General features: G+C 36.9%; 1 protein-coding gene across 9 annotated transcripts in view; it reads right to left on the minus strand.

The window, feature by feature from the left end:
• atp2b3b (ATPase plasma membrane Ca2+ transporting 3b) overlaps positions 1 to 18,527 on the minus strand; it is a 115,908-nt gene that overhangs the window by 80,388 nt on the left and 16,993 nt on the right. For 8 of the 9 annotated variants that reach the window (XR_015522855.1, XM_087305821.1, XM_087305824.1 and 5 more), the window contains exon 2: positions 15,851 to 16,481. Coding sequence is in view for 8 of the 9 variants with exons in the window: in XM_087305821.1 (XP_087161947.1) it covers positions 15,851 to 16,079 (229 nt within the window). In the remaining variant the exon portion in view is untranslated. 9 annotated transcript variants of the gene reach the window in all.

Raw genomic sequence — 18,527 nt, forward strand, 5'->3', positions numbered from 1 at the left:
CTTGTGTTAGACTTGTAAGAGACTCTTGTAGGCTCTTGCAGATTTGTGGACTTGAAGACGCTGTATTCAAGAAATTCTGCTTGTTTGAGTCTGTCCAATGCAAATAAGTGGCCAGTGCTGTTGTTAGAAAATTAAAGGTTAAGTATTGATTAAAAATATGCATTTTCAAGTGCCTCTTTAAAATGACCGCAGACTCAGCTGTTGGCATAGAGTTTGGCAAGTCATTCCAGCAGAATGGAACATAAAAGGTGATTTGTAATTGATTTTGAGCTTTTGGAAGAACCATAAAAAGATGCTTGGCAGCAGAGCACAGGGTCCTATTGGGTACAAAAGCCTGAAGTAGTAGCTTCAAGAAATTGGGTGATGATGGATATCATAAATACAAAGTATAATCAAAACAATGAAATACAACATCTAAAGACCCCACGCATACAGTTAAAGTCAAAATTATTAGCCCCCCACCTTTGATTTTTTTTTTTATTATTATTTTTAAAAAATATTTCCCAATTTATGTTTAACAGAGCAAAGGCATTTTCACAGTATGTCTGATAATATATTTTTTTTTCTTTGGGAGAAATTCTTTTTTTGTTTTATTTCAGCCAGAATAAAAGCAGTTTTGCATTTTTAAACACCCTTTTAAGGACTCTTTTAAGTACTCTTTAAGGACATTTTAAGGTTCTTTAAGCTACATATTTTTTCATAGTCTAGAACAATCCATCGTTATACAATAACTTGCCTAGTTAACCTTATTAACCTAGTTAAACATTTAAATTTCACTTTATGCTGCATAGAAGTGTCTTGAAAAATATCTAAGAAAATATTATTTACTGTCATCATGGCAAAGATAAAATAAATCAGTCATTAGAAATGAATTATTAAAACTATTCTGCTTAGAAATTTGTTGAGAAAATCTCTCTGTTAAAAATTGGGGAAAAAATAAACAGAGAAGCTAATAATTCAGGAGGGCTGATAATTCTGACTTCAACTGTATATCTGTGTAATATATTTACTGATTTGAATATCTCCTGATGTCTGATGACAGTCTCAATTGCAGCTGAATGCAAAAACTTGATACAGTATTGTGATAAACAAAACAGATGGGTTTTTTTGTCTAAAGCTTAGTGTTGGTCACTATTTACTATATGGAAGACAAAATGGCAAAAACATGTAGTATAATAGTAAATCCAGTAAATTATGAATAACTTTTCATTTTGGACTTTAATAAACTGCATTATTTTAATAAATATATCCATTTTGCAAGAGTGACACGGTGGCTCAGTGGGTAGCACTGTCGCCTCACAGCAAGAAGGTTGCTGGTTCGTCCCCTGCTGAGTCAGTTAGAATTTCTGTGTGGGTTGCAACTTGAAGGGCATCCGCTGTGTAAAATATATGTTGGATAAGTTGGAGGTTCATTCCGCTGTGGCGACCCCTGATTAATAAAGAGACAAGCCGAAAAGAAAATGAATGAATATCAGTTATGCAGTCATGCCAAGTACAATTTCTTTAGGAGCTGCGAATAAAATAGCTGAAACTTTTTCTCTATGGAGTCTTTGATCATTGTTGCCAGTCAAAAAGTTTGAAAACCACTAGCGAAAGCTCATGCAGCGATTTTTGCAGAAGTATGTCATTGAATAGGAGTTCATTTGTAAGACAGTACAAATGTGCATTGCATTCTCAGTTTGGCCTCAATATTTGCTCAATACAAATTCATCTCCTATTGTCAGCTTTCTCCTTCAGGTCAGCTTCTGTCATTGTGAAGCAGCAGTTTGAAGAGAATCTATCTGAGCATATCCACATGTTTCTGGCTAGCTGAACTCAGAAAAAAAAGAAACAGTTTAATGACAGATATTTGAAGCTATCTCTATCTCTAAATCTATCACCCCCCTTGGGCACTGAGATTTCTTAGTTGTACAGTTATTTGGCTAAACATTTGGGTCTGTGTTTATATATTTGTCCAATGAGTATGTTTCTGGCATTCATAAATCATGTGGATCTGAAAATACCAACACAGGCTCATTTTGAAAACGTAGTCCCGTGGACGTTTCCGGAGACGGCGAATTATGTAGCCGGATGTACAGTACGTATGGCTGCATTTCACTTTTTAAGCGAACGATACAGGGCAATATGACGTTGTTCCTTTTCGCGCTTACCGGCTGACTGCTTACCTTCGTGTGGATGGCTTTCCTGCTGCAACCAGTTTGTCCGGTTAGCTTGTCATGTACGTCGACTTGAGACACAGAGATGAGTTGACCATGACCACGACGACCGGGGAAGAGCGGTTCCAGAAATCAGGTAAGACAAAAGCAGAATCCAAAAACTAAAATGAAAAAGTGAATAACAGGGTGAGAATGTGGTCAAATCCGTGGTAAAAATCAGACGAGAGCTTTTCTTTTTCTGGACGGCTTTTGTTAATCGTTGGTTGGGTTTAGGGAAGTAAGTGGGTGGACGGGTCGAACAGTAAAATTGGTTGGGTTTAGGGAAGGAGGAGGGTGTTTCAGTCGATTGGTCGGTCGCCCAGTCAATCATTCAGTCATTCAGATAGGCGGTCGGTCGAAAGCAGCCTCTGGTGGGTTTATATGAGAACACCGCTGGTGCAAATGGCACTCGCGAGAAATATTTGATATAGGAAAAAGCATACACAGCGGCCTCTCGTGGATTCGCGAAAAACAAAAACTGCAAAAATACGTACCTCCCGGGATGATTTTGCGGTCTCCAGAAACCTCCATGGCACTATACAAGCGATGTGTTTACACCTAAGAGTTCCTTTACATGGACATGAACTTTGTTTGCTGCTCAATCTTAATTCTTTAACAAGTAACTCTTCTAACAAAAGGTTTCCACAAGGTTTAGGAGAATTTATGGACATTTTTGACCATTATTCTAGTGCCTTTGCAAGGTGAGGCACTGATGTTAAATTAGAAGGCATGGCTCACAGTCTCAGCTCCAATTCATCCTAAAAATTTTCATTTGGGTTGAGGTTAGGACTCTAAGGCAAGTCAAGTTCCTCCACATTCATCCATGTCTTAATGGACCTGGCTTTGTGCACTGATGTGCAGTCATGTTGTTGGAATATGAAGAGGCTAATCTCAAACTATTTCCACAAAGTTGGAAGCATGAAATTGTCCAAAATATATTAGTATGCTGAAATATTAAGAGTTCCTTTCACTGGAACTAAAAGGAAAATCACCCCTGCACTATAATCCTTCTCTAACAAAACTTTACACTTGACACAATGGTTCGCATTTTATTTTCATGGTTCATTTGTTGAATTTAAGTTACATTGCAACTAATTCTTATTAGATTATATAGACTGTTAGGTTGGGTTTAAGGTTGGGGTTAGGGCTAGTTTAAGTTGACGTAGTTGCAAAGTTTCTTATAATCAGTTTAATGTGTGTTGAAGGAGCAGTGTCAACAGTTATTAAGCAGACAGTCTACTAATTAACCATCAAAATAAAGTGTTACCGTGCAATGCTGTCAGGCAAGAACATCCATCTGATTAGCAATCAGAGAAGCATGATTTGTCCACTCAAGAGAACACATCTTTACTGTCCTGAGTCCAGTGGTGGCAAGATTTATACCACTAGATGGAACATTTTGCATTGACTTGATGATGTAAGGTTTGGATGCAGCTGCTTGGCTATGGAAAACCATTACACTGTGTGCTTCAGCATGCATTGACCCCTCTCTGTGATATAACATGACCGATCACGTCATGGCTGAGTTGGTGTTATTCCCAATTGCTTCCACTTTGTTATAATAATCCCTAACAGTTGATCATAGAATATTTTATTGACAGGGTTCTTGCACCATTTTAAAAGTAAAATTTAATGCTTTTTAAGACCTTATTAAGACCTCAACAAATATAATTTAAGACCCAAAAATTATTTAATTTCTTTGGAATAGGCTACTCATTTTAATGTTTTCGTTTGATTAAAATAAATTGTGCCTCGTCACAGTATGGATAACCCGCAGTACCTGCCTTTTGGGTGTCTGGTGGTGAAATGAAACTGTTATAGCTGACTGTGAGGGGGCGTCTGAACTAGAGCTGTAATCAGGCTATAAGAGTTAGGGCTGATAGAGCCCGAACCCGACAGGTACATTTTGATTGACAGCTTTTTAAAAGCCCAAACCCGTTTATAGCCCGACATTATCCAAATGTGCACATGCACAGCTCTTTTTTTCATGAATGAGTTGTTTATATGCGTTAACATTACTTATCCATAACATAGGCTACAGGCTAAGTTGGAACAAAAAAAATAAGCCCCCTGTAACATCTTAACATCTCAACACTCTAAATAGGCCTGGGTACATACACTTAACCTTCAAATTGGCCAACACACCAATAAAAATAAGTCTTTCTTAGCAAATGAATTAAAATAAATGATAAATGATGACGGATATTTGGCAATAACGAAATTAGGATAAAGGCTCAGTGGGATTTGTTTTGCCACTTCTCTTCACAATAAGGTGATGGTGAAGCTGAATAATAAAAGAATAATGCCAAAAAAAGCCTGTATACTCTGCATACATTATGATTTTATTAATATTTAGTTATAATTTGAAATTCTTTACTCATCAAGATTGGGTTGACAATTTTGAATCCACTGTAAATGGCTTTAGCGCAGTCCTGCGCTCACTGAGCAGCACTGAACACCTTTTCTCTGCTGCTGCTACTGGCCGGGATACACTACTGATCCGGCTAATTTAGCATGTTTTGGGTAGGATTGTTTGTTCATCTTCCACCAGTCAAAAACATTAATTTCATTTTCCATGACAGAGGTTTCAAAGCAGCGAGTGTCCTCGTCATGTCCTGTCAGCACGCTGGACACTGCTCCTTAGTGCTCTACTGTAATACGTAGTGTATGAGCGACCACCAAAATACCTTTATATACCAGCGGCTAGAATGACTGTTCGAATAAAACAGGCGGATGGCCTAACCGCTGACATAATTAGCTCTTTTTGACATCTCTGTCATCATTTGTTTAACCTTTGCAAGGATGGATTTCAATGTTGTAACAAACAATTTGATTACTTCCTCGCGCTAATCGAAATGCATCACATGACTGTTCATTTACTGCGCAAGCCCAAGCCCGGCACGACCCCGTCTAAAATGATAGAAATAAAGTCCGAACCAAACAAAGATCTTCAGCTCTAGTCTGAACTAGTAACATTGTTAGGTCGAGCTGCAAACAATGCAGGGATTAACCTGGACCCGCTATGACTAGCTGCTGCAACGTCCAGCTGCTGCTTTCCTCCTTTCATGTGATACTCGATGACTTTGAGCCCCATGGTCCCTAATGAAAAGGTCTTTTTGCAGAATTTACACATTGCCTCTTTGCCACGTCGTTAAATTTACATTCTCCCATCTTTGCATTTTGAACCTCACATCAACAACCGCGTAATGACAGCACGCAGGTGCAGACCGGCGTCAGCGTCTGTACTCTGTACCCGACCTACCGTAATAAGCTAATAAATCACGGAGACTGTCATTTCTCTCCTGTTTCACATACTTAATTAATCAACTATTAGATGTTTTACGGTGGACCACTGTGCTTCCCTAACGTCGTTAAGCAGACCGGCTGAAAATTTAATACTTACAGCCACTTTACGGTAAAATTTAAGACAATTTAAGACCTTAATTTCCCGGATTTTAATTTAAGACGTTTTAAGACTTTTTAAGGACCCGTGGGAACCCTGCATTGAGAAGAAATTCTGTGAATGGACTAACTGCCCACATGGAAACCTATCATGGTTCTATAGTTATATTCACTGAGCTCCTAAAAGTAACCTATTCCTTCAAAAATGTTTTTGTGAATGTTTGATGTTAGACACCTGTTTCCACAGAAGTTATAGAAAACCCAAATTGAATGATTTAGAGAAACTTTTAGCAACACTCTCTACTTCACATCAATGAAAACCAATGAGGAGCAGTGGTATGGGAACAGAAACATTTACATGAGTAATATCACACAATTAGCAGTGCGATATGGCTGTATATCGGCACTGGTTTAGGTGTGCATCTTTTCTCTGCCTTAGTGTCCCACCAGTCATGGTATACAGCCATATCTTGCTACTCGTGTGATATTGCATTTCTACAACAGTTCGACAACATAAACATGAACATAAAAAAGAAAATCAAACATAGAGAAAATCTTTTTGTACAAGGAACTACTTTCTTCTGTCATTCCTTCAGATCTGCAGCTGACGTCAGAACAGCAGAAACTGTTACTAATTCACACACACATTTTCTCTTCTAAGGGCTTATTATGTGGTCTCTGTCGCCATCTTGTGGATGGACAACATCAACTGTCTTTGCTCTGCTTAGTATGACAGGCTGATGGATACCGATGCGCTGTTTCTCCGAAATTGTAAATATTTAAAACGCACACCTAATAAATAAACTGCATAGATGCAATCTAAACAACTACATTCTTGCCTAAAAAGCCTCAAAAGTACATTATGTTGTCCAACAGCTGCATAATTTGTCGAACTGTAGTGTGTTTATTGACCTGTGGTCACTCTTTGTGGGTAGTAATACAGATGGGTGAGGAGGCTGAACAAGTTCTGATATTGCAAAATATTGCACAGCTATCAGCCAATCAGATTTGAGAACCAGACAGAACTGTTGTATAAATAGTAATATCGTATGCCCTCATGTCTCCTCAAGTGTATAAAAATAGATAAAACCTAAACATTACAATTTGTACTCAACTTTGACCAAACATTGTATAGAAGTTAGAATATATATAAAATAAATATATTAATTATATTACATTGATTATTACTACATGAATGCATGCCAGTATTTTGTGGTTTTAGAGGGGCATTTATACAAATCTAATCCTTCAAAAAGCTATGGCAAAACTCTGCTATTTAAGGAGAAACATGTAGGCAGTCGTTGTGCAAAAAGTTCATTCATAACACAGCACAAGTATGCATTGCATTCTCAGTGTGGCCTCTGTGCTTGTTCAATACAGCTTTCTCTTTCAGGTCAGTGGATAATACCGTATTTTTAGCACCATACTGATGTGGTGTTATATTGATACACCATGATACAGAACTTTGAAAAGTTAAATGTTTAATTAGGTTTATCAGGCTTACACTTATCAGAAGTAGAATTTAAAATTCTTGCTTGGGCTTAACTCATATTATTGTTCAGCCTACAATATATTGTTCAAAAACATAAAAAGAAGGGTTATTTTCAAATCCATTTAACAATTAAAATGCTTAATTATATTATTTATAATTTTATTATTAAAAATGTGTCATTCTGTAGTTTATAATGTTGTGATTCCACTTTTTAAATTTAAACGTTTTAAATTTATCCATTTATTTTCCTAATTAAAGACCAGAATTTTAATAACAGTCTTAAAATGAAATAAAATACCAGCTTACATCACTAATACTTCATTATCAGTTTATTCTCTAACCATGAACACACACATATAAAGGACGTCACTGTTTTCAATAATTTACAAAACAGCAAGTTTGCACGATTGGCCCCCCAAAAAGAAGTTCATGTGTAAATCAATATCCAAATGTGCATAAAATGGCCTGGTAAACAGCAATCAGGCCCAAGAAAACCATAAGAAGCAGCTTTATCATAAATCTATAAATACCCACAATCAGTACAATTCAATTAGAGTTTTATTGAGTTTATCTGTTTCTCATGACTGAGCATTATCTCGTCTGCTATCTAAATTCTCATCTGCAGTCATCATGGCGAATGAAAACATTACAGCAACACATTCAATTACGAGTCAGAAGAGGATGGATGGATATACCAGGAATTGTGATCACTGCAGGGACCTTTGGAGTTGCTGACTCCAGCGAGTGAGTCTCTCCAACTCTGTTTACCCAGTAACCCTCTCTCTACACCCACCTCGCCACCGACAGCGCCGTCGCATAGCAACCCAACACGACGCGTGCAGCCAGAGTGGGAAGTTGGCCGAGTGAGACAGAGAAAGAGCTGGTGGACAAGTAGTGTGAAGAGGTGAGAGCGAAATACAGAGAAAGGAGCAAATAAATGGACAGTGACAGTTCAATATGACCATTACCGCCGTTTGTGGCACCAAGGCAGGACTACGGCATTAAGAAAATGAGTTTAACAGGTGTAACAACAGTTTGCGACAATGCCACCAGGGGGAACAAAGGGACGAGATGTAAACAGACAGAAATATACAGTAGCTGTAATGGCCCGGTTCCACCGAGTCGTACAGTACTGTCCCACTTTTTCATCACCCTTTGCAAAGAGTAATAAGGGTACCAAAAGACGGAGCTAGACGTGCAGCTGAACGCTATTGGTTTACAGAGATATGTCATTCGCTCGCATACCAAGCCAGAATGAAAACAAAGGAACCGCCATATTTTAAATAGACAGTCGAGACATTACACCATATATATTATATACATATAATTATGAGCCATGGTTGACCCGAGCTCAAACAAACCTTGTCGTTGTCTTGATGAACAGCCACAAAGCCAAAAAAAACAAAATTTGCTGTGCCCTGTTGTTGTTTTACAAGGCCGTCTTAAAGTGTCAGCGGTTTCACTTTGTCCAGAAAGCTCGCAATCTCGTCTATATTTAAAAATAGATATATTTTTGAGCTCAAATTAATAACCTGCTCATGATCATTGAATTGTTTTGATCCTGTCAGAAAGGAACAAACGTTAGAGTGCCGCGCTAAAAGAACAAAGTAGAAGCTGGAAAAAACAGCAGCAAATGATACTTCTGCAACCTGAAACATGAACAAACTGCCATGTTTAACTATTATCATCACCTTTTGGACTATAATAAACTCGGAATGACAGGATTACTTTCTAACAAAAGGCTATATGTGCTGCTGAAGATTAACGAAACATACAGTATGAGAGGTTTGCTTTGACTGTGGGCTATATTTCGTGTTGTTTTTAACCCAAATAAGGACTAAATGTATGCTGTGTGTGGTTTTTCTGTAAGTGGTAACATATCGGAGACTGTAAGGGTCTGTATGTGTTCATATATGTTGCATTTATTTATTTATTTATTTTATACAATTGCAGATTTAACAGATGGCACTGTCGCACTGTCAGTGATCTGCAGTTATAATCAAATTTTGTTCATAGAAAAGTTAGTAATAAACATTTATGCAGAAGTATTTATGTGTATAAAGCATCTGTTTTGTGTGAAGTGCTTCTCATATGATATGTGAATGACTCGTGCAGCTTTACTGTAGACATTTCTTCGAGTGAAAATGACGTCGTCTGAAACTTTCTGTCGTACACCATGCCCACCAAAAGAGTACCATTGGTGCCCATTTAGCAGTGGAAACGCAAACCTGATAAAGGTGACCCGAACCGACCTGTACCATACCGTATTGTACCACTCTAGAAACAAGCTACAAATACCTTGCTACATGTAAATGAAGATCAAATAACAAAACAAAGCATTATAACTCCTTTATAAATCATTATAAACATGTTAACAAGCTTTCTTATCATTGTAAACTTGTTAAATGCAATGAAGATTAATTTTTAAAATTAAAACTAAAGAAATAAAAGACAACTAAAATGAAAGTACATATGAGTTAAGTAATAAATAAATAAAGTAGTAGGAATGTGGGTAGTATTAATGCAGTTTGGACGTGCTATATCCGTAATGTCATTATCAGATGACTTACTTCAGTTCAAAGGTGTCATTTCATTACCATTCATAAATTTTCTCACATGAACCTATGGTATAGTATAGCGTTGATTGCATGTACACTTCATAATCTCGCCTAACGCAGTTTATTCCTATACTATGTTTTTTAATACTATGAATTTGGATTTAATTCTTAGCTAGCATGCTATATTTATGTATGCAATTACAGATAATTGCTTTTTTAATCCTCTTGTCTTTCTGGTTCTCTGAAGTCCCTCCCTCAGAAATATGTGATGGGCTCTTATTGGTCTGCTGGGCTAATGTGTTCTGATTTGCTAAACAGCTAATATACATTAGTGATGGGAAGTTTGGATCATATTACTGACTCTGACCTTTGAGTTTCATTTATTGAGATACACAAATCTTTTTTCCAAGTCATTTAGTTCATTTAGCTCAATTTGCCAAAACTTTATTAAAATGTTACCTGTTGCTTCCAAACTCATCTACAACTACACCAAACATTGACCACACTAAATACAAGTCATAACTATATTGCTAAAGGAAGAGAAAATAATCATTTAATGTTTACCTGGTCTTTTGTCTTTGATTATGCCAGCTCACCTCTTCTGATAGGTCTTCAAATTTGAGTGGTTCGTTCACAGACAGCTTAACCATTGGACACAGTCTGAGCCGAAAGGAGCCATGATTAGTTCACTTTTCAAGTGTTCGAGTTATTGAATCGTTCGTTCATCATCTGACAGCATGTGAAGAGAGATGACATAACCCCAGGACTTGAGAAATGACCGGATCAAATCTTTTGTGGCTCTAAATGCATATGACTGGCTTCTGTCTTACATGTGATGAATGAAGGACTCAAACTGAAGACTTGAGAAATGAATGGATTAAATATTTTTCTTGCTCTAAAAGTATGATTGGCTTCTATCTTTTGCGAGATGAAGGAACGACTCAAAACCAATAGAAGACTCGAAAATGAAAGTAATCTTCTACTCCAACTGCACAAATGTGCACATGTGTCAAAGATGTATAAGGTACTAGAGACCTAGACTTAGGTAAAAGTACAAGTCCTCTATCAAAAAAGTGACTTGAGTAGAAGTTGAAGTGCTTTTTAAGCACCATACTTAAGTGGAAGTACTAAAGTATTCAAAATTTTTTGTATTGCAAGTAGTTTATTTCAAAATTTATTACTCAAGTAATGAAAGTAAAAGTACAAGTATTGTGTAATGTAGTTATTAAAGAATAGCAGTCAAAAGACATATTGTTTTGTTTATTTTAAAAAATTTTTTTGGGCCACGTGATTAAGCAGAACGAAAAGAAACATGGCTTACGATACTGTTTTTCTCTCATGCTTGAACCACATATATTGTGTGTCACGAAAACACTCCGTAATCCACTCAAAACGCTATTGAATCCCATTTTCGCATCGCAAATTACCGGTTATAAACGCTGAAGAATGGAAGTTCTAAACATTCTACCAGAAGACGCTGGTCGCTATGGTGCCCTCTATGCAGCAGCCAAGAAAAAGGTCTTTTATTGTAATAAGTAGGGTTGTAAATTTAAACTGGTCTCACGGTTTGGTTTGGTTACGATTATTATGCCATCGATTCGGTTCAATTCGATATCTCGGTGCATTGATGATGCTTTCCATATATAATTAGATTTTTTCTTCATAACACAAGACTTTTTTTAAAATAAAAATCTATAAATATATTAATATTTACGTATTATTTGTAATACAATTTTGTTCTTTAAAACAGCAGTAAGAACTGTACCCTTAATTTGACCTGTTCAAAGAAAACACTCTTTCTAAATGTATCAAACAAAACTCCAACACATGCACAGAAAACAGTATGAGCATTTTTTAGCAAATAAACTCATGTAAATATTATCCCACTTGCTTTTTGAGTGCTGACAGGCGAAGTCTTACACCCCTATGATTGGTTATTGTCTACACCTGCTCAACAGAAAGGGCTGTGATTGGCTTTAGAAACGAAAGCGCTGTTCACCGATGGCCGCGGACAGCCGTGGTTACAGTCTGTATGCGCACAATACCCGGTTATCACAGGTAATCTATAATAGAAACAGTGGAGAAGACTCGCACCACAGGCACGGTTGTGTCTGGATCCACAAGTAATGCTTTAACAGCCAAGAGGAGAAGAAAAGTTACCTCACAAACATGCCAGCGGGTTAAATGTCCAAAGTGAGAGAGAGAGAGAGAGGTAAAGATGCAGTTTTACAGCATTTCTCCGTAGTGGTGAAATATGCCGCCTTCATTGTAGTAAGAGCATTATTTACTCGCCCTCGGCCTCCTTCGCCATAGTATTCCACTGTGACATCGTGCATAGGAGATAAATGACGTCAGTACGTAATAACCGGTTATGATCTATTACTGAACCGACATCAATAATTTTGACACCCCTAGTAACGAGTAACAATGCAGCACATAAAAAATGTATCGGAGTAAAAGTATTAAACTCATCAAAAACATGTTCTGAAGTAAAAGTGGAATAGGAGAAAAAAACAATTCTCCAGTAAAGTACAAATACAGCGTTTTAGTACAGTACAGTAGTGAAGTAGTTCTACTTGGTTACTTTATATCTCTGACATGTGTGAATGAACAAATCACTCCCTGAGAGTACTCAAGTACTTATTATTCTCGAATCATACAAAATAATTGTGAAAAATGAAACCGTTTAAAAAACAACACATCACTAATGCACGCTGTCTGTAAACGTCATGCCTAGGTGCAGAATTTACGTAACTTTTAGGGTTTTTGATGTCACAAACCCATGAAAAAGTTTGTATCAGTAATTTGTGGTCTGCCTTAAAAAGCTAATTCTAGAAAAGACTATATGCACTAAACTTTGACCATCAGAGCTTTGTAACATTACACACTAACAATGCTATAAAAGTGAAATTATAATCAAAGTCCTCTCTCTATAATCAAACTCTCACCTGTACTATGCCCTGCTCTGTAAATGGACTAGACAGCCAGTTCATTTACACATTTGCATCCAGTGTGTTTTATGTGTGGTTTGGGAAATTTACAGTCACAGGTATGAGTTGTATGTATTTGAAAGTTTAGGGTACATTTACACAATGACAGTGAAGACCAATATTAGAGAACTACATTTAAATACTTAATTTGTCCCTGAAAAAAAAAAATTTAAACACTGTGATCAGAATGAGACCATGAAAATATAAAGATTCATCACGATTTGAAGAAATTCTATCAGGAAAAGTTGATGCTGGACCATCAGTTCTTTTAAGAACAAAGTCATTCTCAGCATAAAATGCAAAAAAATGCGAAAGTCTTGTAAGTTTGCATGGCTATTTCAGAAATATTTTACCCTCACAATCAAGGTGTAGCAACATTATTAAAATTATGCATTTGAATAACACTTTATATTATACATCTTTAAATTAATTGAGACTATCTATTAATGCAGGATAGGTGATGACAACTGTCTGAGGGCTCCCAGTGCTTACAATTATTCATATTACGTAATTCATACAACAAAACAAAATCATAATGCCTTAATCACCAAAATCATTTTTTGTGTTGAATTATATAATGAAAAGAAAAAAGCTCTGAGCCGAGTCATTTTCAGCTAATTATTTTTTGTTATTTTTTTGTAAATTGGAGTGTGTGCAAAGGACTGTGTGGGTGATTGAAGAACGCCAAGAATGCACGATGCATCCTTCAAGACAAACAATGTAGGATGCGAATCGAAGACTACCTACTGAGCATCCTTAAAATTAAGACATCTTTCGACTGAGCTTGATGACGTTGTGGCCTAGATATGGCATAAGAAGCACCTACTGTATAGTCCACTGTTGTTATTTTGCTTGTGTATACTTTTGCAGTTAACACAAAGAAGATTGCAATATTGGTTATTACATATTTAAAAGTTAGCGTTTCCACTAAAACTCCATTGTCATATAGAGTAACGACTAAAACTATAAAAAAGTTTTCCACTTTTACTTGAAAAATAAAGATCAAGTTCCTGACCATCACTGGAGCTGCTCACTCAGTTTTGTCAAACGCTTTACTCTTTCCAAGGCATGAAAGCTTCTGTTGGTTAATTAAGTTATGGTCGATGAAATCATGCATCAGTTGAACCTGTGTTGCCTCAAATGTGATGACTTTGCATTTTTTTACATAGCTATATTTAATATTTACCTTTATGCTTTGCCTATATGCTTTAAAGAGCCCATATTAAGGCTTACTTTTGAAAATGATCTTCCATACAGTGTGTAACAGCTCTAAGTGAATTAAAACATCCAGCTGAGGTTCAAATCTGAAAATACACATTGTTTAAAAATGTAAATTTTTAAATAAAAGATTCGACTTAGAATCGTTTAAATGATTCATTGTTTGTCTGGATCTTTTGCCTGTTCGTATCGACGTTGACACAAAACAATACCACATATGAAGTGACGGATCCGGTAAAACGTGAACACACCTTTCCTTTCAAACCTAGCTGAGTGCAGGTGGATGTGTGATACATCTTGACTAAAGATGAGTTATTTTTGAGTGAACACTCTGTTGGTTAATGCAATAATATATCCTGACGAGGAATTCATGGGTCATTCGTTAAAGGAAAGATCAGAAAAAAACTGTTGTTGTATCGGACTTTGTCAGAACTTGATAGCAACTTTATTAGCACACAGTACATGGATCAGTTTCTTCCTTCAGTTCACAAGTGTAAGTGTGATTAAAATAGTTGCCTCCTTATTTTCTCTAGCTTGCAAAATATGTAATAAATTTAGTTATTTCTAATCACTCCCTGAGATTTGAACTGTATCTTGATAACTCTTTATATTCACATATTGTGTCTAATGCCATATTGAAAATGTGACACGAGCTGCTTTCTTTACCAATTTAAATGCCTTTGTGAGCTAGCGATCCTCTGCCCTTTGTCATTGCAATGGCAACCATCAGCTGTTCCTACACTTGTGTGGCGGTCAAGTTACGAAATAATTCATAGATTAATATTGAATGTGTGTAGTTGTTTTTAATTATATTTAGGAATAAAGCGATATTCTGGTGTTTAACTGCATTGCTTTAATGCACTCCTGCATTGGGCTCACACATATGCTCTGTGCTCTGGCTACTTCAACAATGTTGAAAAGCCATGGTGAGCGATTCTGTCTATATCGCGCTAAACGCAGTCAACCAATCCCAATAGATTGGGTCATCAGACCAATTAGCACAGATTAGCATCGTGCTAAGGAGAGCTTTGGGAAGAAATAAAGCGCTGAATGAATCATATTGGAGTCGTTGGGATAATTAGATAATTTTAAATGCATATTATAAGACAATGAAAACGTTTTTTTTAACTTGCAAGCATATCAGCCTGTTGTTGGAGACACCAAAACCAAAATATTACCATTTTTAATGCATAATAGGGGCTCTTTAAAGGTACAGTAATAATCAAACAGAATATGTTATTAAAGGTGTAATTTACCTAAAACTGAAAGTCCTGTCATCATTTACTCACTCTTCACTGCTTGCTAACTGGTTTGAGTTTCTTTATTCTCTTGAACAAATAATTAAAAAAAAGAAATGTTAACTTATACAGTAACTATTGACTTACAAAGTATTTGTTTCTCCTACTATGGATGTTAATGGTTTTTAGCTTTCTTTAAAATATCTTCTTTTGCGTCTTCAAGACAGGTTGGCAACCAGTGAAGAGTGAGTAACCAAAGCCTGATTTCACCAAGTAGGACATGTTCCTGGATCTTTGTTGATACAGCATTCCAATCAGCCAATCAGAATTAAGGGATACATTTACCATTTATGTTAAGTTTAGACTTATGGTTAGTTTCAGCCATTTCTACTTGAGTGTAATCCAACTGTTTATCCTCTCTGATTTTGGGAACAATTTACAGTTATGGTTGGGTTTAGGGGTAGGGAATTGGTATGAATTATGTTTTCCAACAAAATGATGTTCTGGAATCAACATAGATGTTAATCCAGGATTGTATCGTACTTGGCAAAATCTTGACATGCGGTTGAGTAAATGGCTAAATAGCTACAACAACTTGAGTGCGAGAAAACAGTGAGTAAAATGATCTATTGCTTTAAATTCCACGTCTTGTTGCTGTGTGAACAGGACATTTTGAAAATCACATCTAGAAGTAAATCTAGAAGTACAAAGACACAATTTGAGACATAAAATATTGTAAGCAAAACATTTATCTTACCATCAGTTGTGGAAGACTTGAGTCTCTGACATAGGCCTTCTACATCTGTAAAGCTTTCCTGGATTTTCTGCAAGGCTTCAGCTCCTCTCAGCTCCATCAGGTTCCGGAGCTCATCCAACGACACCCCAAAGTCACCAGCATGGTTGGCTTCTGCGCCTCCTCCGCCCCGCTTGGGGTAAAACTCCACCGTGCTGTTGGCCATATCACCCATGGTCGCCGTAGTGGACATCTTGAGTCTTAAGGTGATCGGTCCCTGATGTTTGATCTATATGAAGTCTTCTACTTTTTAGCAACGTGAGGCCAGTCTTACTGGCTTAATTAATTTTGGTTTTGAATTGGCTTCTTTACTCCTCTCTCCCTCCCCGGTAGTTCCTCCCGTTCTTCTAACTCTCCATCAGATGAACCAATCGGGACAACATCAGCCGGACACTTATAACGTTTTCAAAGAAATCCTATCCTCTCCACTCAACCCCCTCACCCCAAGGGTCAACAGAACGAGGGATCGGGCCACTTCCAATCCATCAGGACAACGAGAACAAGGGGCGCAAAACCGAAAAGGATGTTTTGTAGATCTGCAGCACTGATGCGTTAGGATTCAAAGGAAGTGGAATGTTGGGATTGGCGAGGAAGCCTGCAGAGACACACAGACAGAATAACACATTACAGTCTTCAAAGTGCTCGTGTGGGCAGCAACTCGGAGTACAGTGGGCATTCCTTAAGAGACAGAGCAGGCATACAGTCAGACGGCTCCGAGCGAATGCTTTCAAACGTATCAGCACGTTTTCACCTCAATTCTAAAGGTCTTTTGTGTTTTAATTGAGTCACACTCTTCTCTTACTCCCATTAATGAGGTATCAGACAGGTCGCCGCAATAATAATTACACTAAACGGATTTTGTGGCCATTTCATGAGCAACACAAGCGAAATCCCTGGACATACAGTGAGGTATACTGTATGAGGGATGTGTGCTTTCACAGATGGTGATGCATATAGCATATACTGTATCTCCAGCGATCCAGACCACTGCATTGGCCCATAGTTGCCATGGCAACATACAGATGCCTCTGACTCCCGCAAAGCTCCTTCGGCCTCACTATACCCCAACACACACACACACACACACACACACACACACACACACACACACACACACACACACACACACACACACACACACACACACACACACACACACACACACACTTACATGTACATTTGGTTTTTAATCGCACTCTAACACTAGCTATTTATGTGGCAGCTAGATAACCGACATCAGCTATCGATACCATTTAGGCTCTAATACTTCTTCTTTCTCTCCATCTCCCAGCATTCCTCTGTCCCTACATTCTCTTAGATGACAGTTTGAGCCTCAGACGGCACACCCACAGACACCCACGGCCCGTTCACTGAGCTTCTGATGCACGGACCACACACAACAATGCAAAGTACTTTCTCAATGTGCCAAAGACTAATCTGATTGGCTGAGTGCAGGTAGCATCCAGGAGTAAAAGCCCACAGGGTTTTTTTTCAGCTGTGTGCAAAGTGAGCTACAAGGTTGATAAATTGGTTTATCAAAAAATAATAATAATAAATTATATAAGTATGCACTGGTGCCACCCCTTTACTCTTGTGTATTGCCACAAACAGTGACAAGCAAAGGATACTCTAATGTAGTTTTGAGATTTTTTCAGGCAAGAATGTAGTTGTTTAGACAGCAACAATGCAGTTTAATTACAAAGATAGTGCCTATTTTAGATTATTTATACTTTCAGACCACATAGCATGTCCTTAGGGGAGAAAAACAGCATAATAGAGCATTTTATCAGCATAAAATTCAAACTACAGCTGAACAAAACATTGTAATCTGGTAAGTGACATTCTAAGTTGATCCCTCCTTTATATTTTGTATTGCTGTATTAATACCACAGAAACTGGTAGTGTTTGCTTTGCTCTGGCTTTTTTGGGTTTAATATTATTATTATTATTGTTATTATTATTATTATTATTATAATTATTATTATTTGTATCATTATTATTGTGATCTCCCGATTGCAACAGAGAAATACAGGAAAATCTCTGTAGACTGATGGCATTTCATGCCGTTCAGCCATATAATCTTAAAATGTCAGCAAAAACACCTGTTTTGCCATCACTTTAGATATTATACTAGAGAATCATTCAAATAATAGATCTTAAGTTTGTGAACTGGCAACGGCATCTGCTGTTCTGACTTCAGCTGCAGATGTGAATGAGTGCTAGAAGAAAGTAGTTCCTCATACAAAAAGGGTTATTGAGACTCTCTGTGTTTGATTTTATTTTTTATACAGACACAACGGGGCACAACGCACGCTTCCCATCAGTGCCGACATACAGCCACATCGCACTGCTACTCATGTGATATGACTTAATATATATACACAGTTCTATATACAGTACATACTTATTTATATTTATATATATATATATATATATATATATATATATATATATATATATATATATATATATATATATATATATATATATATATATATATATTAAACAATGCAAAAATGAACAATTGTTTTTTTTCTATACTTGTGGTATAATATACTGTATAATATACTTCAGATAAACTTGTCAATTAACTTAATTGTCAGTCATGGAAAATAGCTGTTTAGGCAACAATTTGAGAAAC

The sequence above is a fragment of the Danio rerio genome, chromosome 23, assembly GCF_052040795.2.
Source record: "Danio rerio strain M-AB ecotype USA chromosome 23, GRCz13ab, whole genome shotgun sequence".
In the NCBI taxonomy this organism is placed as follows: Eukaryota; Metazoa; Chordata; class Actinopteri; order Cypriniformes; family Danionidae; genus Danio; species Danio rerio.